We start from the raw sequence: 24,806 nt of genomic DNA, 5'->3' as shown, positions 1-24,806 counted from the left end.
CCAGCTTCAATATCTACTAAATATGATTAAAGGACTGTTTCTAAATAATGGGATAAGTATCTCAGTGTAACTACACTATGCATTTTTAGATTCAGTTCTCTTTTTATGTTGACTCGGTTGCTCATAAACCCCATTGTGGATGAAAGGGAGAGATATTGTCAAGGATTCAAACATTCACCTCAGAGAGAAGTTTAATCTAACAGAGATGAAAAAAGTTAGAAAGACAAGATCAAAGCAACTTTTTTTAACATCAAACTCATAAGCTTGCTGGCTTTTGTGATTCATTTTATAGCGCTAGATATTTTGTAGCGGCCTCCTTTGTGTAGGCTGATTTTACCTTTTCCTTTGTGACATTGCATAAAGTGCCCTGATGGTTTTTATTATAATTGGAACAGGCAGTTTCATTTCAGCCTCGCAGGGAGTGAACTCACCCAATTTCACTGAAGAAAATCACCAGGTAATACATGATATGACAGCATTGTTTCAGAGCTTCCTCAAAGCCATAAAATTTATATTCTCCTAGATGAACGAAATAGTTAGCGGTAAGGAAATGGCTTTGATCATACATGCACATGCGCTCATATTTTCCTGTGAAGCTGAAGAAATATTTTTTAAACTTCTACATTAGGCTTCTATTATACAGAAGAATTAAAAACACTTTATATTTGACATAAAGTGTGTTTTTATGAAAATATACACATTTGTCAAACATTTTTTGGAGTACTTGTGCATACGGGGGCTTTCTGTGAGTGCATTGTGGATTTGAAAGCATGTGTATCATTGCTGGGTGGCTTTGTGTTTGCTTCTCTAAGTGCATATGTTCTCTCTCCTGGAAAAAAGTGAGTAAATTAAGCCTGTTTTACTGCCTAAAGCATGTCGATTCTCTTCAGTGTGAATGAGTGGGTCTGTATTTAATTGAGCTTCCGTGAAAAACCTTGTCTGTGCGGTAATGCTCGTGGGCATCAGCTTGCACCATGACCCTGGAACAGAAGTATACTCTTGTGACTTTGAACCTCTTTCAAAGTTTTATTATTGCCAGCGTAAAAATATATATATGGGTTTGCTATTTGCCTTGAAGGATGAAACTCTGAATGCACACCCTAGACCTCTACCTTGTTTGTTTATAGTAAGAGAAATGAAAATTTTTGTGCTACTTCTGTGTCATTGAACAGTCTGATATGTTGACACGTATTTTTACGGGCACAATACAGATTCATCATTGTATGCTGGCCACTTTAGCAGGGACAAGCCTTCATCTGTTTTTTAACACAAATGTCTAATAAATCAATCGCATGGCACCAACTCAGTGGATTTAGGCCTGTAGACATGGTGAAGATGACCTGCTAACGATTAAACTGAGCATCGGAAGAATTCACTTAAAAAGTCACTTAATTTACCTTTACGAAGAAAGGTAAGTTAAGTGACTTTGAACATGGCATTCGTTGTTGGTGGAATATATCAGAAACTGCTGATCCACTGGGATTTCCCCAACAAAAGCTAGTTAGCAGCAGTCCTCTGGAAGAATATGCCTTCTTGATGTTAGAGGTCAGAGGAAATGACCAGATTGATTTGAGCTGATAGGAAGCTCTGAAACCTGGACTGACAAGGTATAAAGTGTGAGTGTATATTATCTGATTAGTTATCAGAAAAGCCAAAATATTATATTGAATACGACTGCAAAATGATCCAAAAATTATATGTGTCCAAATTTAAAAAAAAAAAACCCAAAAGCAAATAAAAAAACAGGAAAGCAAATGCAGAGAGGAAGACTTGCACAGGTCAAGTAATTCAGGACTGCTTGACACATGTCATAAAGACTGTGTTAGAGAGAAAGGGAAAGACATACAACACTTGAGTGGAGGAGCCTTTGCAAATAAGAGAAAAAACAATAAGAAGAGAACAAGTCATGCTGTTTATATTATAATAATGGTTGATCACGAGAGCTGCTTCCTGTCTTCCCTTTCTTAGGAACTGAATGAAATCCCTACATATGTAATGCCATTTGTCATCTTTTAAGAATGCGTCCGCCGTCCACTGAAGCTCGCCGATGGCATCCATCTTTGGCTAATGGTCGTGAACAAGACAGTTCCAGTTGGCTTTGTTCATCTCACTTTGTCATCATCTTCATGCTCATCGTTTCTGTGCTGAATTCACCAGTTAAATGGCTCCAGTCTTGTCGAGCAGTAGCTCCATGCTTGAAGGGAGGTTTCAAAGTACAAAAAAGTTCCATCTCTTCACCATAAAGTGAAGAGCGCTGGTTGGAAGTCAATTTCTGCAAGGCCAAAGTCATTTTTAAAAGTGCTGGAAGCACAGTGTGGAGCGAGGCGTGCTGGAAATGGTAACATATGACCAACCATTCTCCTCCTATGGGACCGTTTTGATAAACTGTGTGCACTGTCGTGCTTTGTGTGAGTGTAGATCTTCACCACACATATAGAAAATCCCTCGCACATCTACTCAGGGTTTTTTGTCTCTGTCACAAAATGAAGGATGTGCTCAAGTAGATATGTGACTGTGTGACTAATCTTCAGTATAGAAGCAAATAGTCTGAGACACTGCGTATGCATTAATTCCAGAAAAAAAATCATTTTCTCTGAATGAGACAACTTTAAAGGATGCTTGGCTCAAACGCACTGGGGGTCTCTCTGTTTTTCATTTATGTGCAAATACACTCATGTTTCAACATTTCCACCCTAAATGATCAAAAAAAGAAGAAGAAAAAAAGGCCTGAGCCAGTTAGGTGCGATAAGAACATTTCCATCTGTCTCTCACAAAAGGAGCCAGCTGAGAGCAATAGCCTGCTTCACCAACATGAGATTGTATTGTTGTGATAAAAGGTTTTTTGAATGCAGACAACACAGACTCGTTTTTAACTCCTTCCTTTCGCCCCCACTAACCACATATGTCTGTTAAAACTTAGGGGTAATGTGCGAATATCTACGGTCGAGCATAAAATGAAAATGTGTTATTATTGTGACAAAACTAGCAGCTTTAAAATTAAACTTCAGTTCTGTCATGTCCCTGCTGATATCTGACAGTTTGCTTCGAGCATCCGCATCAGCTGTGCGGCTTTTATTCCAGTAGTTTCCCGTTCTCCCTCTTCTGCTCAACGGAGAGGGGATTACAGCAGCATCACTCAGACCGTGTCTCTGCTGAAATCCATCTATCAACCCTCTCCCTGAGCAATATTTCTGTATTGCTTCCAAGTGGGAAGATCAAATATTTGGTATTGCACAGTGAAATCCATTCAAAGGTTCTTAGCTGACTCCATAATCCCCGGAAGAGTTTCTTTTTCTCTATAAAGCCAATTATTTCACATCAGATCAAAGGCGTTTATTTATCATTTACAGCGGATAAGCTGAAGGTACTACAACTACCCATTCGCTCACGTACAGCAGACAGAGAGATGCAGAGACACAGGAGTAATTCCATACTTTTCTTTTCCTGAAACCTAATTTTTAATGATTCCCTGCTTCCCTTCTTTCTCTTCTACTTCTTTGCTCCTTCGCAGTTTCCAGTGGTACTGTTCACTCGGGCTGTCTCCGGCATGCCGATGGCACAACAGCATCACCAGGCCAGTGTGCCCACAGCAAGCTGGATCCTGGTTTTGGCTCTGTTTCTCACTCTACAGGTGAATTAAAAAAACATTCCTGTTGGTTTCTTTATTTGTTCTGTTTTCTGTTGTTTATTTCCACTGAACTATTATTGGCAGTAATGTTAATCACTTGATTCTGGGCACAAATCCACTGAAATCCTGCCCTGGCCAGTTTGAATATCGAGAAGAAATAATGAGTTCGACTTCAGTTTGTTCCAGTTTCTTCTAGAAAGTAGACTGTTTCAGTTATTAAACTCAAAGTTTCACAGTTGACTGTCTCAGTTAATGTTGTGTTTGTCGAGCTTTCTGCTCCCGCGTTACACTTGTGCAGTTTTCTGTAATAAACAACAAAAAGAGGTTGAAATTCTCAGTGAAAGAGGTAGAAAGAGTGCGACAAAAGCAAGCTCCTCTTTTTCTTTTTTCCTTGACAGTGACAGCTGTCCCTGACATCTGCAGCTAGCTACCTAATTAAGCTAATGTTCTCTCCACCAGTTAGTAACTGACATCTTTTTTCCTTTCTCAGATTTCTTTTTAAAGAAAACGCTTTTTTGTATTTATTTGAGAGCTACAAACACAATACAGTGTTCAAGGATGAGGCTAAACCTGTATGGTCAAGTAAAAAGTAGGTATCCTCGACAACATTTGACAACCTCCCCTGTACTCTCAATGAGTTTTCACAGTTCACTATATGTCAAAAAAGATATGGTTTGACAACCATTAGAACAGATTGCTGGTTTTTCGAAGGGTAGCCCTAATAAGCTGTATAGGCAGAGATCACATTCACTAACTTAGAACAGAATAGAATAAAATAGAATTATGGGACAGGTATCCAAGGGGAAAAAACTTAAGACATGTTGCTATCAATCTTCAGTAAAGATGTAAGACATGTTCCAGTAATAGCTGTTTGATTTGTATTACCAAGATATGTTTTGTCAAACAGTTTGCTTTCTTTTAATTCTGTCCACTTGTTAAGTTTGACATCATTAGCTATGTCCGGGTACAAACCCTCCTTCAGTTCAGTAATAACCGAGATACTGAGGCACTGGGAAAGTGGTCCAAATTCTTTCAACTTCAATAAAATCATCAGTGTGGCTGTTCTGCCAGGTGTAACAATAAATTTTAACAGCATCCATGAAAAAGAGGATTTAGGAGTTTTAGTTAGCAGGACGTTAGCTTGCTAGTTTCAGTGCAAAGATAATACACCATGTTCTGACCGTTGGTGTTCCTAAAAAGCTAAAATGTACAGCTCTTCTACAAGTTTGGATGTAAACAAAGACAAAAGACTAAATAGCAGGGTTAGTGGTTGGGCAAGTTTACATATAATGATACCTAGTGGCTAGTTGCAGAGCTATCATTAGGCTAATATAAACACTATAGCGCAGGGAACATGTAACATTTTACCTCAATAAAATTTAATGCTTAGGGTTTCTGATGGGCAGAGACACGATCATGTGGGAAACTTCAGCCAAGAGAGCATCTGAGATTATCAGTCCACAACATGGGAATTGAAATATTAGACTGAGAGTGATTTTTTCCAAAATGTTTTAAAAAAAATTGATGTGAGCTTTTAAAATGTAGCTTAAAGGTGTGCTTCACATGGACAGGGATAATAAAAAGGAAGGTCACTAATTATTTTGAGGGGATCTGTTTCATTAAATAAGACAAGACACTAAGCAGTACAACGCAATAAAAAGAAGACAGCCTCAGTCAACGTATAGCTGACTTGGACTGGGGCTGATGTGGCACCACTTAACAAGCAGATAGATGAATACACTTTTCTGAGAAGTGTCTATGCTTTTGGCAAATGCACTCTCTGACTCTTAAATAATGGTCAAGTTGAAATAAACTATAGATAGAAAAGTAATCACCAAAAACTTACTAACATGTAGTCTGTATTTAACCAGTTATTGTGGGCCAATATTACTGGCCATTATTAGCTATTTGCCAATATGTTACAACGTGTTGCCGTTGCAGTTAGGCCACCAGAGGACACTTTGCAACCTGCCTGTTGGCAAATCGCCACAACTACCAGCCGATAACAGATGTTAGTGAAATCCTAAAAATCCTATATTATCAAGCTATAGCTAATAGCATGATAGTGTGATAGCGCTGACAAAAATATTAGTTTATTGTTTAATTTGCTACAGCAGAATATATACAGGTGTACAGCTACTGTGACATGTGGAAGCATTTTGAGAAATATATGCTATATACTGTACCATTTGCTGTGCTACTGAGGGAATGAGTTTAACAAACAGTTAATTGTGTAGATAGGTGCAGTTACTCTATACTAGGAGCTCATCCAGTGGAGTTCAAATGTACCTGCTTCAGGCTGTATCTTTTTTTTCTTATCATTCCCTTTCTGCTTCAAATATTACTTCTTTATTAAATGTCAGTAATTCTCCAAATTCTCTGCCTCACACGCTGGGAGTGCAAGCTGAAAACACTAAACTGTCACCACAGAATTTTGAAAATGACCCAATTTTTTCATGTGAAAATTGTTTTGTCAGTGTTGCAGCCAGTGAGAAAATCTTTCATATACTGTATATTAGTGTCATCTTGTTTTGTGTCCCCCTGGGTTCCTCTCTAAGTTTTCACTCTATCATTTTATAAACAGAAGGTATCAGAAAAAAACAATTGGAAGCCCCTGAGTACAAACCACGTGTCCTGGTTTTTGTTTTTTTGTTTCATTTTGTGTCTCACTCCAGGGTGCCGCTCATGCTGCTCCATCAGGAGACAACAGGCTGGTTCATACCACCAGAGTGAGGAGGCAGACCCCAGGGGGGGATCTGCCCCCCTCCGACTCCTCAGCCAACCAGACCCTGCGGGAGCAACCTTTGGTCTTTAACCACGTCTATAACATTAACGTACCCTTGGAGTCTCTATGCTCTGTTGACTTGGACACCTCTGCACCATCAGGCCCAGGGGACGGTGAGGACTTGGGATCGATTTCTGGTCCTGTGTGTGCGCACACACACACACAAACACACAAACACATACACAAGCCTTTAAGAAGTTTTTGAGACTTGTTCTTTTTACTATCATAGGTTCTCGCGCTGAGTTGGGATCCAGACCTTCTGTAGAGGGTCCAGTGGATCCAAATGGAGCAACAGAATACACAGAGCAAACACTGGATGCTGAGAGCCAGGTGGGTGCTTCAACAGTGTTTTATTTGTGTGTAATTAGCATTAAAATTTTGGAAGAGCTACGAGACGTGAAGAGACTTCTTGGGTTGAATTAAATGATCTAATGTGAAAAGATATGATACGAAAGAGTTTAATGGGGACGTTTTTGCCAGAGTTAATTAAAACAAAAAAGCAATCAAAAAAATCTCTGTTTATCTCACACTGGACCTTGTTGCAGCCCCTGATTGTAGCTCCTCTCCTTGTAAGGTCGCCCTCCTTTTAGGCAGTATTTTCCTGATTGGCTGCCCCTTGTAAATAATAAAACTGAACAGCAGGTAAGTGGGGCTTCTTCCTGAGATGACCTTATTAAAGTTACCACCTCTCTTCAGATTCAGGTTAGGAATAAAAAAACTGCCATGAATGTTTAGCATGAAGCCAAAGCATTTGACTCACAGGGATTACGTAGTGTATATGCCAACCTCATTACTTTAAACTATGTCCTGTTTAATGACAATCCAGTTGTAACAGTTAATGTGGGACAGAACCTTAATAGTTCCCTTTATTACGATTCAGCGCTCTCCAACAAGAGTGCAAACGGCTGAATTTTAAATTGTATCTGGGCACATAATCCTCCGCTTCTCTGTCTGGGTTTCGTTGTTCCTCTTTTAAACTGGGTTTGACAAATCCAGTCAAAGTGAAACTGTCAAACTGAAAACTATTGTTCTGCAGTGAGATTCTGGTAATGGAGAGCATGAGGGACAGGTGGTTAGGATGTAGATGGTCTGGGTGGGTGAAAAGAAGCTGGATCCAGACAGCGAGCACTACAGCTTAAAACGGCTTTATTTACAAAAACAGATCAACAACATCACAAGACATGAACATACAAAGAAAGCACGACAAAGCCAAAACAAACAGGATAGAAGGGGGGTAGATGGTAGGGTAATTGGCATGTAAAAGAGTGTGACGCATACTACACTCAAGGCTGTGTGAGTGTGATTAATTACATCACACATGACCAAGATGGGTTAAGGATGAACGAGTACTAATAACAACAACAATGTCATCTATGGTAAAAATGATCAGAATCCTAAGATTGGAATAAAATAAATGAATTAATATTTATATATATATAGTTAATTATTTAAGTTAATTAAAGTAATTAAAGGGCAATACTAATAAACAAAAGGAAGGGGGTTGTTGAGAAACTCTAGGAATGGAAGGGAAAAAAATAGATGGCCAACTTTGTCACGATGGATCTGTTCCCTAAGTGTGTGTCTGTAGCTGTCCTTTAAATGTGGCCTTCATTTACGTCTCACCTGGACACCTCTAAAGCTTTATGATCATCCATGAATTATATTTGTTTCTAAATGGTTCTACACAAGCACACACAAGATAAGAAGTCATATAATTAGTGCTATTTCAGGCTTTGGAGCATGAAATGCAGCTCAACAGTCTTTGCCGACTCATCCTTTATAAAAAATTAGAAGTTTAAAATGCTAGAATGAAAACGTGACAATGTGAAAAAACATTTCATAATGTGAACACGGCAGCTCAGAGTGATAAACCTACTGAGAATTATCACCCAAATCCACAGCTTCCCTGGGTTTACAGAGCTTATAGCTAGTCTAGCTTATCTTCTAGCTATTTGGCCAACAACTCTTTTGGTAAGCTCCCGTCATTCTCATAGCATTGATTTTTTGCTGCAGCAGGCAACTGTTTTTGGGGAATAAAGCTCTAAAAACCCACTCTACCTGCTCAGCATTAAACAGCAGAGCTGGCAACTATCTGGTGAATACAGCAGAGACTTTCTTTGCAGCTAAAGAGACAGCTATTTACATCAGGAGAGAGTAGCACAAAAACAGAGCTAAAAGGGTGAATACAGAGCTATCTGTGGAAGCCATGAGCACGACTCCCAGTGAATGATAATGTTTCTAAGCACCTCTTGGTTGTGTAATAAAAGCACCTTGAAAGGAGATATTTGTGTGTACATATACTCGGGATTTCCTCAAGATGTTAATTAAAGATGCATTTCTACTTCATGGTGACTCTTTTATCTAATGGATGCACTTAGTTGTCAAAATTTTCTCCTTGTTTAGGTGACATTTACACACCGCATCAATATCCCCAAAGCAGCGTGCGGTTGTCCAGCAACGGCCACAATCCAACAGCTTGCCACCAGGGTGGAGATGCTAGAGAGAGAGGTTTCCATGCTCAGAGCTCAGTGTGGATCCGGATGCTGCGGGGAGAGCTCGGCCATGGGTGAGTACTGTTTAACACTGACAACAAATACTATAGACAAACTTGTAGAATGTAGTTTTTGTCTATAAATCCCCTCAGCATCTGTACAAACAGACCGTGGTGTTGCAGAGAGCTTTTTGAGGCAAAGATGCAAAGAAACAAGACTGCGTTATGAAAAGAATTACATGAACTGTAAACCAGGCAGAAAAGAAAAGACAGACGCCAGTAAAATATTGATGCTGGAAGGTGGGTTTTTTTCTTCTTCCTTTTGTCTTGCTCACAGTCTGAAATGTGTGGAGAAACCTTTGTTACTGGCAAAAATTTGTTGTCTATTCAAGAGATGCTGCCATTATAATATGAGGGGACTGCAACTGATAGAGTTACAGAATTTATTATGGCTAAAGGATTTGCTCCATTGACACCATCCCCCCCGTCAAATGTTTTCTGAAAACGCTCCATCTCCACTGTGAGAATATGATTATCTCCAGCAGTCACGATCAGAATCAGAAAGAGGCTGAAATGTTTAGCCTGTGAGAGCAATGGGAGGATGGGAAAGGCAAAGTAGAAAAAGTTGGAGTATTTTAGATTTAACTACTGTTTCTTTAATCAGGGCTGTTTGACAACATTGACTAAATGATAACTGATTGGTTGTTACTTTTTTATTCTATACTGAATTGATATGTTTCTTCAAATATGCTATGTATTTCATGGTGGTTACTTGAGGTAGGTATCACAAAATGCACAAAGTAATGTGACCCTAACTTTTCAAACCCCCGCTTTAAAGATGTGTGTGTGGGAGGCTTTGTACTTGAATCAAGTCCTCAGCGATTCAATCTGTCTTTTCAGGCCGTTTGGACTTTGTCCCAGGCTGCAGCAACCACGGCAGCTTCAGCTTCGATATGTGCAGCTGCATCTGCGAGGAAGGATGGACCGGCAAAAACTGCTCCGAGCCTCGCTGCCCAAATGACTGCTCCGGTCAAGGGGTGTGTGTTGAAGGGGAGTGCGTGTGCGACCGTGACTTTGGAGGTGACAACTGTTCGGAGCCGCGCTGCCCTTCGGACTGCTCGGGCCGCGGATTGTGCATCGACGGGGAGTGCGTTTGTGAGGAATCGTTCACAGGCGAAGACTGCATGGTCGGAAGGTGTCTCAACGACTGCTCGGACCAGGGGCTGTGCATAAACGGGACGTGCCAGTGCCGGCCTGGGTATGTTGGAGAGGACTGCTCGCTCGTCTACTGTGCAAACAACTGCAGCAAGAAGGGAATCTGCAAGGAGGGCTTCTGCGTCTGTGAGGATGGATATGCTGGAGATGACTGCAACTCTGGTAGGCTGCTAATTTTGATCTTCCACTGATCGCTTTGATCGTCTGCTTGTTGGCAAGTACCAAAAGCAGTTGGTCTGACGTTTGTGGTTCTATTTCCTAGAGCAGAAACTCTTGGAGAAGGAGATGTCTTTCTTAACACTTGGTATCAGTGTGACCAGGATCATACACTCAGAACAGAAATCCAGTCTAAGCAGATTTTATAGTAACACTGCGTGACCCACAGAAAGATTGGACTGAATTCTTTACAAATGAGGCATGTTTTTTATGGAATTGTAGCTAAAATGTTTAATAGAGTGACTCTATTCGGTCTTTAAGTGATGACGTAATGAGTCCTGCTTCCGGGCCCAAACTACTCTGCCTTTAATAAGGCTTTTGTGTTTTTTACATGTTTCAATGCTTTGTATCTTGTTCTATTTAATCTCAACAAGGCCCTAAAAACAGTCTGTGATCACTGTCGGCCTCTCTCGGTTTTTATTACCGCTAAGCTCAGTTTTTAAAACCTTACGATGTAACTACAGCTCAGCCCATGCAGCAGTATGTTGATAACTAACCTCGTATTGTGGATGGATTATCTCAGTTCTCCCGACTGAAGTTCAGTCCAGTTACAGCAGGGGTTGCCAACCCTAGGCACGCGTGCCACAGTTGGCACTGTGTGGCACAGTTGGCGGTCTTTCTCAGACTTACTGCACCAAAAAATCGTTTGAGGCAATGACTGATTGCGTGGGGTCGCAGAACTAGTCCTTGTCTCCAAAACAACCATTTCAGAGGAACAAGAATCAACTTCAGTGTACAGACAATCTGTAAACAGTGTTTCCTGAGTGTACCATGATAAAGTTTTCCTCTTTAAGTTCTGGTTATGTATCTCATAACCATGCTTGATGTGACATGTTTCAGACGAGTATCTTTATAAAGAGGATATCAGTGTTATTTCTATAGAGAGCTAAAAAAAAAAAGAAAGAAAGAAAAATAAGAAATTGTCTCTTGTTAAAAACAAACTACCAGCAGTAGATATTTTTAGTCACTATTTTACATCCAGCTAGAGATTTTACAAGTCCTACATATTTGCCCCACATACAGCTAGGGCTGCAACTTCATTGTTATTCAGTTAATTAATTAAATTACCTGAAGGCCATCACAATTTCCCTGAGCCCAAAGAAACAGCAATACCAGTTATCGGTCATTAAAGCTAAAGATGTAAATCTTACAGTTTTATATAAAGCAGTGGAAAACTGCAAAACATCACATTTAAGAGGCTTTTTGTTCTTATTTGACTAAAACAGTGATCAAATATGTGCGTGATTCACTTTCAGAATTCTGTCTTAAATGTATTAACTGACTGCTTCCACATTAAGTAGAACATAACACAGAAACTTAAAGCTTCCTGTAAATACCCAGTACTATCTGTGATTGCAGTGCCGCAGAGAGCTTGCATGAACACGTGCGCGAACGAAGGAGGTTGTTAATGCAACAACCTAGTGCAGTGTTTGGACAGGAAGTAGACTTCACAGGTTTGAAAGGACACCTGAAAAATAAACCCATCTGTGCTTCAAATGGAGGTGGTGGGGTGCCTGACTTGCTGGACAGCCAAAGGTGTAACAGCATTCATTTGTCAAAAGTCACATTCATCTGGGGGAGAGCAGTCATATTAGCCGCAGCTAAGACGGTTTTTTGAGCCGCTTTTGTTCAAAGCCAGCTCTCCACGCCAAAATATCAGATCCTCCTCTGCCATTTAAGAGGCCTGTCAATGTGGTGACGGATGGGGACAGACAGAAGAGCGAGTGATAGAAAGACAGGGATGCAAAATCATATTACTAAGGCGTCTCGGTCCTACCCCACCCATTTAATATCTACACCAAGTGAGGGAGACCGAATTGCCTATTTCTTTGTAATTAGAGACCAAAATAGGCAGCGCTTGTAGGGGATAGTTTGCTGAATACCAAACGAAGCAGTTCAATTACCGGAGACTTGTAGGGTGACAGGCTTAAGTGTTTCACGTTATCACAAACTGGAGAAAGCGGCATGTATTTTTGCTTCAATAATGGTGGCCTATATTCTCCCACTACGAGAAATAATGGAGGTTGTTGAATTTAAATTGGATGTTTCAGGCGTGCAGTAAGAAATAGTATATCTTTACAGAAAAATACATTCCCCCCAAAAAGCCAAAATCAGCTGGAGGAGAGTGACATTCAGCCATACAGCAGAAGTGCTCCACGATCATTTCTATGAGTCCCGACGCCACTGTGGAGAAGCAGTGACACTCTTGCTTTGTTGACATCCTTTGAGTGCTGCAGTGGTGACAACTGACATTTACATTTCTCATCATATCGGCGCTATGATAAAGCTTCGGGGCCCGGGCCTCACCGCTTACCCGACCTCCACGTGACGGTCGTGGAGCCTCATTTCGAGGATGTTGACAGGTTAGAACAGCCGCAGAGCCTGCGTGGCGGGAGTTGTGGCTCGAGAAGCTGCCGCAGCACGTCATCTAACATTTCCAGGCAAGAGGAAGCATGTTGCTGCATGAGTGTGAAAAAAATTCACTCTTATTGACATCATACAAGCAAAATTACATCACCTTTTGCTGTACTTTTAATATTAAGGGCTGCTGCTGCTGGCTTTATGTGCCATAACTGTAATAGCTTTATTATGCCATTAAACTATATGAATATTATAGATTTTTTTTAAATATATATAACCATTTTAATGGATGTGTGTTGTAAAAGGACAAAGTGGAAGCCACATGTATACATTTTATTTTTTAGAGTTAGGCGCTGTGGTCTGCTTATACATGTTGTTTCCTTGTTTTATTGCCCCATTCAGCATCAGTCAGTTTTATGGCTTCATGAGTCAAAAGCATGGCCTTGTTACTTACAGCAGCCCAGTTAAAACAAGCCTACTGTTAAAAGACTAGCTTTGCTCCATACAATTATATTATGATTAACAGCTCGAGCGATTTTGGCAGGAATGTGACACTCGCCTCATCGCACAGTAATGCATTGTCACAATCGGCTGACAGCTGTGCGGGCGGGTTTTTTTTCACGTGTTGCTTTCACGGACAGCCTCAGCAGGGTGAGAACATACATCGTTATTATGGTTTTGACTGAAACTGTGCTTCAGCTTGTTTGTTTTTTTAGCTCTTTTTGTATGTGCAACACAAAATTATTATTTGCATCTCTATCAATGACTATTGTAAAAAGAACACAAAAGAAACTTTTTGTGCTTGTTGTTTATTTTTTTTATTCAGCATTGTCTATGTTGGCAGTTATCACATTTCAGCTGGTAGTCACGCCTGTGATTCATGATTATCAGGCTTTGTGAGTCTGGTAACTCAGTCTGTTTAACTTCAGCTTGATTTATTATTGAGATATTGGTTTGTTTGGATCATTCAAAGTGCAGCAGTAAGTCTTTTACTCTGAGCCAGAGGAAGAAAACAATCTTGTACTGTATCTTCAAAATATCTGTCTTGATTTCCTTCCTAAAAGTCATCTGTCCTTTCTTTTCCACCCAACAGAAACTCCAAAATATTATAATTAACAGTAAAACATTCAATTTAGTCAGTTAAGCGTGATTTATATGAAAAATTCCATTACACATAGCAGCCTGAAGGTAAGTTCCTTCTCTGATGATGCACTGACCTTCGCTGTGTGCTTAAGTTGTACCATTGGGGTCTTAGTTCGGTGGATACTGCTATATCTGCCTATAATAGCATACTGATTAGACTTAATGAGACTTAAACACTCCAGGCAAGATTCTTCAACAACCTTCAGCAACTTGCCCTTTCTCAAGCAAACATTCAGAAGAATACTAGCTGAAGAAGACAAAAACCTTGAGCATTTTAATTAGTTCATGTGATTCAAGCAGTGTATTTTGAAATATATGATTTATGTTGTGGATCGTTTTAAGAGAGGCGATTAGTTCCTAACAGCGCGAAGCTATTAGTAAAGTTTGCCATCCAAGGTTGGTTGGTGCTGCCTGTCATTCACTCTTGGTTTTTCACCAACTAGAAATGTTGATGGGATGTCTGAATGCACCAATCCTCTGTTAGACCACTCATCAGGGTAAATAAAATTAACCAAAAACTTTATACCCAACTTAATTGTTTGATAGTGAGCTTTTACATGGCCACATAGTGAAATAATATTTAATACTGTTGACAGACTTCTCTGAGTAACCTTGTTAATCACTCTACCCCTGACCTTCTGCTGTACTTACAGTACTGTGCAAAAGTCTTGAGCCATCCTTCATTTAGATACTTTTAGAAAATTTGGTTCTTTGCTTAGTTGTATATATAGACACAGTTGTTTATCCCTTGAGCTGGAGTGGTTCTTGAGTGGTTCATAGGTCAGTGTTAAGTGGCATAAGGAGCAAAACAGCATTCCTCTAAAAATGTTCAGGTACTAGGAGTGGACTAAAAATGAGTGAAAAAGTAGGCAACAACCAAAGGAAATCAGAAACTCTGGAGAACTACTGCCCAAGACCACTTTGAAATGTCCGAAGAAAGTCTGGCTTCTTGGAAGGAAAATATAAAGAAATGAGGTGTGGCTTGAGACCATTGCATAGTATTGTATGTCTTTGCTTTCGAGGAGTTCATCCATTCATCTCTTGCATGACCTTATTCAGTCACTATTCTTTTGTCCCGTGGATTATTGCCCCTTCTTTGATTTATCATTCCCTTTATATACCTGACAAGTTGAACTGACGAAATAAATCTCGTTAAGTGAATGCTGCAGGATTTGTCCCTCTGTTCTGAAATGATCTAGCCACTGTACAGGATGGGCCCATCTGTCGAGTGCGTGAGAAAGTGCTGGAAAATTCTACTAAAGTGCCCAAGGGTTCCCGGTGGGGATTCACTGATCGGCTGTAGTGTCCTGTATCACAAGGGTGGGGAGAGTTTTGTTTTTCACACCATCACAATTCTCCTTTATCTCCTTCTCTCTTTCATCCTTTTTGCTGTAGTTTACTTTTAGTTGTTTTTCAGTGTTAAATTATTTATTCTTCTCCAGCAGATCTCTTTCTCCTCTTCTGTGTCTTCTGTGCATCCAGCCCATCCTACAGTTTCTTTTTCCCAAGTCAAACTGTTTGTATCATCTGTCTTGTCTCACTTCCTTTATGTCCTTCACTTGTCTCCCCCTCCCCTTTTGTTGTGTTTGCCTGTGGGAGTTGTGGACGGTCTTTCTTTATGGCTCCACATTTGCATTCAGCACCACCTCTTAGGTTTATGACCTGATGATCTCAAGTTCAGGATTTCTTGCACCCAGCACTGGATTCTTTTACTGTCTGGGATTCGCTTTAACAATGCAATCTGTTCAAATATGAGATGGGTGTAATAAGCTGTCTCTAAGTATGACAGGCTACCTGGCTAACATCTGTCTCTATTAGTGTCTAAACTAACAGAGCAGTATTTAGGCGTGACTTCGGGATAATTAAAACACAAACAAAAGTTTTAAATATAATAATTACTGCCTGCCTTATGGGTAGGAACATTTTCATAACCAAGATCTTAATAATCTATAAATATATTTTCTACTCATACTCCATTACCACAAAATAGTTTGCCACTCGATGATGATGACGTCTTGTCAGCCTGTGTGAAATGCACGGGTGGTGGTATGAGGCAAAAATGTAAAAAAATAAATAAAAGCTTCTGACCTTTAGCCAAGTCCCGCCCCTGTCGGGTGCTGCTCCAGCACCCAGCGTGTCAATTTATGGCATTTTCAACTGTCAATGAGAGACATTCCAAAGGAAATAATAGTAAATCTCTGAAATGAATGAGAGAAAGCACTTGTACTGGGAAGCCACATTCACTATTTAATTTGTCAGCTGAATATTTTGAAACAGTATATGTGATTTGCAGGTTTCATTTGCACACATTCTGAATTTCCCCCTCTTCTGAAAGCTCAACATGCCTAGTTACTATTGCTTAACGTTAAATCAAACTGTGGCTTTGCAACGGTCCAGTTGGATGCAGGAAATTTGGTCATACTAGCTGTACAACCTATTTCTATGCATGTAGCTCAATAAGCAGTGGAGCATGTGCACTTTCTTAATTACATCACTGCTTTCTTTAAAAAGAAAAAAGAAAACATTAAATTGAGATATTATCTCATACAAAGCAAAAAACAGTTAATAGCCAATTTGGTGAAAAAAGCTGTAACTCACTGTAAGGATGTAATGGGCCAGAAAAAAGGAGTGCATCACAGCTTCCCATGGATCATCAGTTTTTTTAAATTTCTTCAGTGTCAGTGTATTTAATGCTGTTAGTTAACATATCTGACGTTAGATTGGAAAAAGAGAAATTGCATACTTAATGTTCTAAAATCTAAACAAATACAGGCTAAATAGCAGAGTACCAAAGAGCGTGATTAATGAGTTAGAAGTTCTCGTTGTCACAAAGTCAGCTGGCGACATGGTGGTGCAGTGGTTAGCACTGTTGCCTCACAGCAAGACACTCCCCAGTTTGAACCCATCACATCTGCAGCCTTTCTGCACTTTCGTGTTCCCCCTGCGTACCCTGGCTTCCTCCTACACGCCAAAGACATGCATGAATGGTTGTGTCTTTCTTACTGTAACTTAAAACATAACCGGACTCAAAGCAAGTGTTCAGTTAAGGCATCATTTAGTTAGTTTAGTGTAAATTGAGTGGAAGTGACATGTTTTCAGTGATTCTTTTCCTCGGCGGCGGTATAAGTGTGATTTATATTCTCTGGTGAATAGATACAGTTTATACATTGAGCTTGTTTAGCCATATGTTGGTAATAACACCAAAGGAAATGTGGAATAATTGCACGCGTGATGAGACAAATGTGATACAAATAGTGCAGGGATATGTTTTTACATTTTGTACTAATTCAACATCAGTTTAGTTGTACAGTCCTGAAATTGCTGCCAGAACACAGACTACAAAACTGATCAGTCTGTCAGGAGGATAGTTATTACCAAGAATGTTGCACGGATGAATTTTACTTTGTTGCCACAAATCTAAAGAGACCCGATCAAGCATCAGCATTGCTTTCTTACCTTATTTCCAACTGTTGCTGCGTTTTGCCGTTACACTCCTCACATTCTTTATAGATCTCCATCACCTGTTGGTCTGACGGTGTTTCTGACTTGAAGTAGGCTGCACTGAATTGATCCACTTTGTGAGAAAGAAAAGTCAAATGATGGGTCAAACACCTCCTTTAAATGGGAGCACGCACAGAGCCTGAAGGACAATGTGTGGGTTAACAAAGAAAGATGATAACTAACTAACATCCTTTCTGACTGGGGTTTGAAGTCTGGCTATGTATGAATGTGCACCAAAGAAACTCCACTCACAGTATAATCCACTATAGCGAGCCAGTTTCTTTTAAAAAGTTTCAGCCTTTTCACAGGACCTTCAATGATTATTGCAGAAATGCTTCAAAAATACACAAATTCTCATATTTCCTACATAAGTAGCTCGCAAAGCCCACAAGTAAGACTTTAATGTCTCTTCTAAAATCGGCATGATTAATAACCCCCTTAACATTTTCTAGCCCTTTGACTGATCTGGCTGAGCTGATAAGGCAACAGCTCTCATGTAAAATTATCTTTTATCTGTAGAGTTTGGATGTCAGGCTTACTTAACTCACTGGACAGGCTGCGCTTAAGCTGGCTCACCAAAGGATTACAGCAAGGGATACGCAACCTGGTTGACCGCTCTCTGTGCGAGACACTGAAATAATGACATATGCAATGTGAACCTTCTGTTGCAAATTGCAGCCTTTATACTAATTCGATTACTAAATGCTCACAGTTTTCCGATTAAAGTAGGCGAATCCACACAGAAAACGTTTTTTTGGAAGCAATCTGTTGCTCGCCCATCTCACAGAGCAGACAGATTGCCATTCTTGTGAGTCACACCTCACCGCAGGCGCACAACGTTTTTTTCTTCTTCGTTTTTTTGTTTTGTTTTGTTTTTTGGCATCTACTGAAGTAATCTCCACAGATACTTGTTCAAATCACACAAATAAACGAATTCTTTTTGTAAGAATTAATATGGTTCCAAATGTTACTTAAAAAAAGAATCAGTACAATTAATAATAATTAAATCTTCATGTTAAAACAGTAGTTATTTCCTTCCGCTAAGCTGATGACAACTATTTTAATCCTGTAACTTTCTGCTTCAGTGTCAGCCTGATGAAGGGACAGATTGTCCGGCTGCTCATCTTTCTGCTGCTGATAGACAGATGGTACCACTCAAGCCTATTTTTCAGTGTTTTGCTTTGTGTTAAGGTTTTTTTTTTTTTATCACACATTTATTACAGTAGCAGATTACTAGTGTAAGATTTGTATTTTTCATTGCTACACCAAAAACAAATGTACAAAAAAAAAAATTCAAATCAGTTGTTTTTCTTTCTGTTTTTCGTTAACAGTTGCACCCGCCATGAACTTGAAGGTTCGAGGGGTGACAGATCAAACCATCGAGCTGGAGTGGGAGGGGTCAGTTGTGCTGACAGATTTCTTGGTGACCTACACACCGAGCACCCCCGGAGGTAAGTACAGATCCACGCTGACCTTTCAAAGCAAGGACAGCCGTGAGTTAACTTCCCGTTGCTTCGAAATCTCTTGAAAGCATCGACATCTCCTATTTCTTTGTAAAAAAAAAAAAAAAAGCAGTGCATCCATGTATCGGCGTATATCTCTTCACCTGTCTCCCTGTCAGGTGTGCAGCTAGAGATAAGGATTCCAGGCAACACGACTACCTGCACTATCTTGGAGCTCCAAGCTGGCATGGAGTACAACATCAATGTGTTCGCTGTCATTAACAACACTATCAGCGTTCCTGCCAGTATTACTGTTTGGACCTGTAAGTGCAATCATGTGTTTTTGTTCTTTTTTTGTTCTTTTTTTTATAAAATGTTCCCTTGTGGTGCAACAGAATGAGCCACTGAAAGCATCTTTGTTTCCCAATTTAATATCTCAATTTACCTTCACGCAATATCCCCGGGCTCCTGGAATATTGCACGTGCAGTCCTACATTAACAAAGGTGCACACAGTGTCTATCACGATTTTTTTTTTGTTGTCAAATCCTCCCAAAGATGTTTCTCTGTGTCAACAGAGTGAGAATACCACTTGCTTGTCTGTGCAAATTGCTTGTGATTTTCACCTGTAACAACTGCTTAGTGTCACTCACGCACACACACTGTGTTAATGCCAGGTCCTTGCACCTGATATTGAAATACGCCAATTGCTTTCACGCTTACCAACACTCTGCAAGCATTAAAACCCTGAAAAAGTTTTTTTTTTCTTCCACTGGAAGCAAAATATTGTATGATCGGTGTATTAGGTGACGTTTAGGTACATACAGCGTATTGCTATTAGTGCTGGCTTGGCTTGTAAAATTATTCTCAATTTCAACAACAACTGAATTTAATTTAAGTACAATTTCAACTAATAAATTAGATTCAGGGAACTTTAGTCTGATGGATCCATTTTTCCACTAGAATATGATTTATTTTGGGCATTATTTTTTTGCCAAACTTAATTTTAAGGGTTTAATTAGATTTTCTGGAAAGATTGTTGGGAAACATTTAATTATAGCACTTTGAAAATTAAAGAATGAGCTGTTCTTTTTCAATGAGTTATATATCATTAAAACTATGAAAACTTTCACGTATCCAAACTTAAAAGAGTTTTTTAAGCGTTAGACAGAGTTGTGATTTATGGACTGTTGGTTCACTGAAGAACAATGATATGTCTCTACTCCTTCAGATCTCTCAAGTCCAGATGTTTTAGTCTTCAAATCCATGACAGAGACATCAGTGGAGGTCCACTGGCAACCGTTCTACTATTCCTTCGATGGATGGGAGATTAGCTTCATCCCCAAGGTACAATCTACCTGTTTGAATCTAAATGAATGGAATTGACACTCCTCCTTATGTCAGACTACACCACAGATGTTGAAAGTACAGTGAAACATATCCAGTATGGTTCTGCAATAGTCCTTCCCACAGCTGGCTGTGAGTTCTGCAGACTGTTGTCTACAGGTAACCATTTATTGTTGCCACGACTACCTTCGCTAGTGCTGTTGTTGGCCTGTCAACCATCGGTGAAGAAGAAGACCAAAATGATAACATACACAGACATAAAAACAATGAAAAGTGTAGAAAAGTGCTATATAATAATCAGTCCTTTTACCATTAAATAAGCTTGCAGACTCAAACATGACACACATGGATGTGATTCTTGATTTTGGGCATTCCTGATGTGTGTGTGTGTGTGTGTTTGTGTGTGGCGGGGGTGTACCTTGACTGGAATCACAAGGCAAGCTATTTGAGCTTCAATTGTTCAACAGGTTGATTATTCACCGCAATGATCAACTGCCCAGGCAACCAGACTCTCAGTACATTTGCGTACCATCGTTTCATTGGTTAATGGCTCTGCTGGAACATTTGAATCAATGTGATTTGACTACGTCTACAATGGTGCTTCAGAGGTTGAATTATGATTGTTTTTTATCACATACAAAAGCAAAACAAGGGATTGATAATATAGTTCAGCACCATGTGACATCTGCTCATTCAGAAGCGAGAGTGCACGAGTCTCGCCTAATGTCCGTGTGTGTGTGAGGTGAACAGAAGGAATAAAGAGTTATTTATGCTTTAGATACATATTTGCACACTCTTTATTTTTCAGGGTTTTGCTTGTGAAATCTTGATTGGAAATAATTGTTTTCAAGTCTCACTAATACCATCCTCTAGCTTTGAATGTCTGTAAAAACGGGGAGAAAACTGCATGGATTTAGGTTTTCTTGGGGGTTTAAAGCCCATACCAAATTAAACGAGCGGATTGTCTTAAGCTTATTGGCTATTAGATAGATGAGCCATTAAACTCTTTTTTTCCCCTGAATAACCCTTCGCGAAGCCATACTAGGGCCAGGTTCAAAGCCAAAAAGCAAAAGCCTTTCTCTTTCTAATTCCTGCTGTAAACTCAGGTACTCTGAACTCTAATCTTGTCCCCTCTCACAGTAATTGGTTTTCTCCTTTAAGGTGTTCTCAAGGGAGATATCCTTTGGTCCAGCCAGGCACTAAGTCTCAAATCTGATGTTAAGATGCTTTTGTGTGTTTGTTTTTCAAGGCCTTTTAAGGATAGTACGTTAAAAAAAAGTGCTCATCTTAATTTTATTTTATTGCTTTTAGTGTTCCCATCCTCCTTTGGTCTGTCCATTCCTTCATGTCTCATCACTGTTGTGTTCTCCCATCCCCCCGGGCCTTTCCACCTAATCCCTTGTTTCTATTTTCCATCCAACAGCCCTTGGTTGAAATCTGTAACTGTTTTTTTTCAGTTACCCCTTGAAACTGCCCTCCATCCCTTTTTGTTTCACCTCTCTCGCATCCCTCTCTCTCTCTCTCTTTTATATTCTTTCCTCAATCGTGCCTTGCTTTCCCTCCCTCCCTCTCTCTCCAGCCGCAGGGGAAATCATATTATGAGTTGGCAGTCCCACCCCTGGTGGGTTTAATCCAGCAGTAGGGATTGTGAATTTTGACAATCTTGTAATGGAAGTAGGCATGAAAGCTTTGGCCTATGCAAACAAACACAAAACTCACTACCCTGTAAAAAGGAAACAAAGCGAGAGGGAAGGGGGGAAGGTGAGCTTTAGGACCCACCATTAATATGGTTAGAAACTGCTATAGCACAGTATATATGGTACATTCCCATAATGTAATATGCTGCCAGGGTTTTTGTACTGCATGTGTGCAGTACGGCAACATCTCATATGTTGGATTTTGTAATTCAATAAAAAATAGATAACACTACAAAGAAAGGCAGTTGTATATCGGAGGGACAGCTCAGGTTGAGCAGTTTGGAGACAAAGAAATAGAAGGAAGGCTGAGAGGGTTTGGACATGTGCAGGTGGGGTGGGATTGTAGATACACTGGAAAAAGGATGCTGAAGATGGAGCTGCCAGGGAAGAGGAAAAGCGGAGAACCACCAACCACATGCAGACGGTTGGTGGGATAGAAAAGGATGGAAGGGAAAGGATGATATAAAAGGTAGCAAGAAGGAGAAAAAGCAGAAGAATCAATTAGTTGACAACTTAATACTAGGGCTGGTGTTATTGGACAGATATTGCAGTCACATATTGACAATAAACAATTTTTGTGTTCATTAGTGACATATGTGTTTTCCGTAAGGACTCTTTCAAAAAAAAATGCAACCATGAAAAACTTCAATTCAAGTCTATTTTTCTCAGATCACCTTAAAAAGAATTGTGTTAATAAATGAGAGGATAACAAACGAGCTCGTGCACACATGTTGTTAACTTTCTCCTTCTAGTCTTTGAGGAAGTGCTTCTCAACTTAAGACAACAAAAGTTGATGATTTTTTGATATTTGTGCTCACAGCATTAAACATGACATTTAAAAGACAAAAGACGGGAACGTCTTTTCCGGAAGCAGTGTCACCGTTACTTTGAATAACAGACTATACTTTTGTGTGTCTTCCTTGTTACCGTCTATTGCTGTCTATTTAAAAAGGATAATAAATGATTTTCACACATAAGTTTTCAGCGCAGGTAACTGTAAACAAATTAGATGTATTTGTTGTACAGAATTTTTTCCTCTGAATTGTGAGATGACTAAAAACACTTCCCGCTAGTTATTATCATTAGAAAAGAACGAAAACAGTGAATGTATGTATGGGCAGTTAAATTGCTACATTTTCTTTTCATCCAGTGAAACGGAAGCAATAAAAAATACAAGGGACTAAGTCGTCAAAGCGATCTTGTCGGCACAGATAATGATGACTAATTATGAGCAAAGTGACACATGAGATGGGAGTGGGATATACTTTTGTGGTGATTCATTTTGCTTAATTTAGCATTACCTCCATGAAACTGTATTATTATTGAGATTGAACACCACTTGTTGTTGGAACATTACCATTGTGAGTGTTACTGCCCACCCTGGTAATTGGAGCTGAGGTGATTAAATGGATTACATCTCTAATTACAGATTTGATTCAGGAAAGCAGCAAGCTGTTATATGTTCTGTTTTAATACCAACCGTCAAAGCGCAGGGGTTTGGAGATCTCGGACCAGCAGTGGGTGTAACATCTGTGTGATGGCAGGTAGTGCATTTGCAACGCTGGCTCTCTGAGAACAGCTGGGAATGGCTGTGACTTTGTATGGATGAGTGACAGGCCTTTGGAAACGCACACAGTGCTGCCTTTGCAGAACATGGCCAGAGAAATATCACTCTAGCCCGCTTGATATTCGGTTTGGGAATTTAATACTTTTAATACTGTTGGGCCTTTTATCCTGAGATTAATTAATACGTCCCTTGCTACAGGCTGCGTCCCATCATGCTTTAAACAAGCTGTAGTTCAGCATCTTCTTAAAAAACAAAACCTGGACCCAACTGTTCTGTCCAACTACAGGCCTATCTCAAAGCTTCCTTTTCTATCTAAAGTCTTGGAGAAAGTGGTCTACCTACAGTTGCAGGCACACCTTAATTTTAATATGATCTCTGAAAAATTTCAATCTGGTTTTAAATCACTACATAGCACTGAGACGGCACTTTTAAGGATTTTTAATGATATTCTTTTAACTCTGGACTCTGGCAGCCCTGCTGCCCTTTTATTGTTGGACTTGTCAGCAGCTTTTGACACGGTCGACCATGACATCCTGTTATCACGGCTAGAATTTCATGCTGGCCTAAAAGGATCTGCCCTACAGTGGTTTCGTTCCTATTTGTCAGAAAGGTTTTTTTATGTCAATATGGGCCCCCACAACTCCAAAATAGCCCCTCGTAAATACGGTGTACCTCAAGGCTCTATTTTGGGTCCTGCCCTATTCGCACTCTATTTGTTGCCATTGGGCTCCATCTTCTCGTGGTACAGCATTTCATTTCATTGTTTTGCTGATGATTTGCAGATTTATCTACCTTTAAAAGCAGGGTCAGACCATCCGCAGCTCTTATTACGCTGCCTTGATGATGTCAAACAGTGGTTGTCATTAAATTTTTTAAAGCTAAATGAAAATAAAACTGAGGTTGTCATTTTTGGCAACTTTAATCATATCGACAGCACTCTGGGCACCCTTTCCTCGTATTGTAAAACACATGTAAAAAACCTCGGTGTCTACATTGATGGTTCTTTTAAATTGAATAAGCAGGTGAGTGCAGTAGTTCAGTCCTGTTTTTTTCAGTTAAGACAGCTAGCCAAGGTAAAGCCATACCTTCCGGCTAACGTCTTTGAGCGTGTTATTCACCTTTTTCTTATTTGCAGATTGGACTACTGCAATTCATTGTATTATGGTCTAGATCAGGCCACCATCCATCATCTTCAGATGGTTCAAAATGCTGCTGCTCGCCTGCTAACTGGTACCAAACGGAGAGAGCATAAAACCCCAGTTTTAGCTTCTTTACACTGGCTTCCTGTCTCCTACAGGATCCAATTTAAACTTCTACTTTTTGTTTTTAAGTCACTTAATGCCCGAGCCCCTCCTTACCTGTCTGAGCTCCTCTCTGCCTATGCTCCAGGAAAAACCACGAGGTCTAGCTCAAAA

General features: G+C 39.9%; 1 protein-coding gene across 3 annotated transcripts in view; it reads left to right on the top strand.

Annotated features, from left to right (window-relative positions):
- Nucleotides 1-24,806, top strand: part of tnr (tenascin R (restrictin, janusin)) — a 195,969-nt gene that overhangs the window by 111,734 nt on the left and 59,429 nt on the right. For all 3 annotated transcript variants that reach the window (XM_084913140.1, XM_084913141.1, XM_084913139.1), the window contains exons 4-11: nt 3,512-3,631; nt 6,304-6,526; nt 6,643-6,743; nt 8,817-8,979; nt 9,805-10,281; nt 18,672-18,791; nt 18,962-19,105; nt 20,012-20,127. In XM_084913140.1, coding sequence (XP_084769266.1) covers nt 3,548-3,631; nt 6,304-6,526; nt 6,643-6,743; nt 8,817-8,979; nt 9,805-10,281; nt 18,672-18,791; nt 18,962-19,105; nt 20,012-20,127 — 1,428 coding nt within the window. In that variant the 5' untranslated portion in view covers nt 3,512-3,547. The remainder of the gene's footprint in view (nt 1-3,511; nt 3,632-6,303; nt 6,527-6,642; nt 6,744-8,816; nt 8,980-9,804; nt 10,282-18,671; nt 18,792-18,961; nt 19,106-20,011; nt 20,128-24,806) is intronic.

Source organism: Perissodus microlepis, chromosome 18, assembly GCF_051167445.1.
Source record: "Perissodus microlepis isolate ML-2025 ecotype Zambia chromosome 18, ASM5116744v1, whole genome shotgun sequence".
NCBI classification, from domain to species: domain Eukaryota; kingdom Metazoa; phylum Chordata; class Actinopteri; order Cichliformes; family Cichlidae; genus Perissodus; species Perissodus microlepis.
Note: the sequence above shows the minus strand (reverse complement) of the source record. Positions and strands in the feature narration are given on the sequence as shown.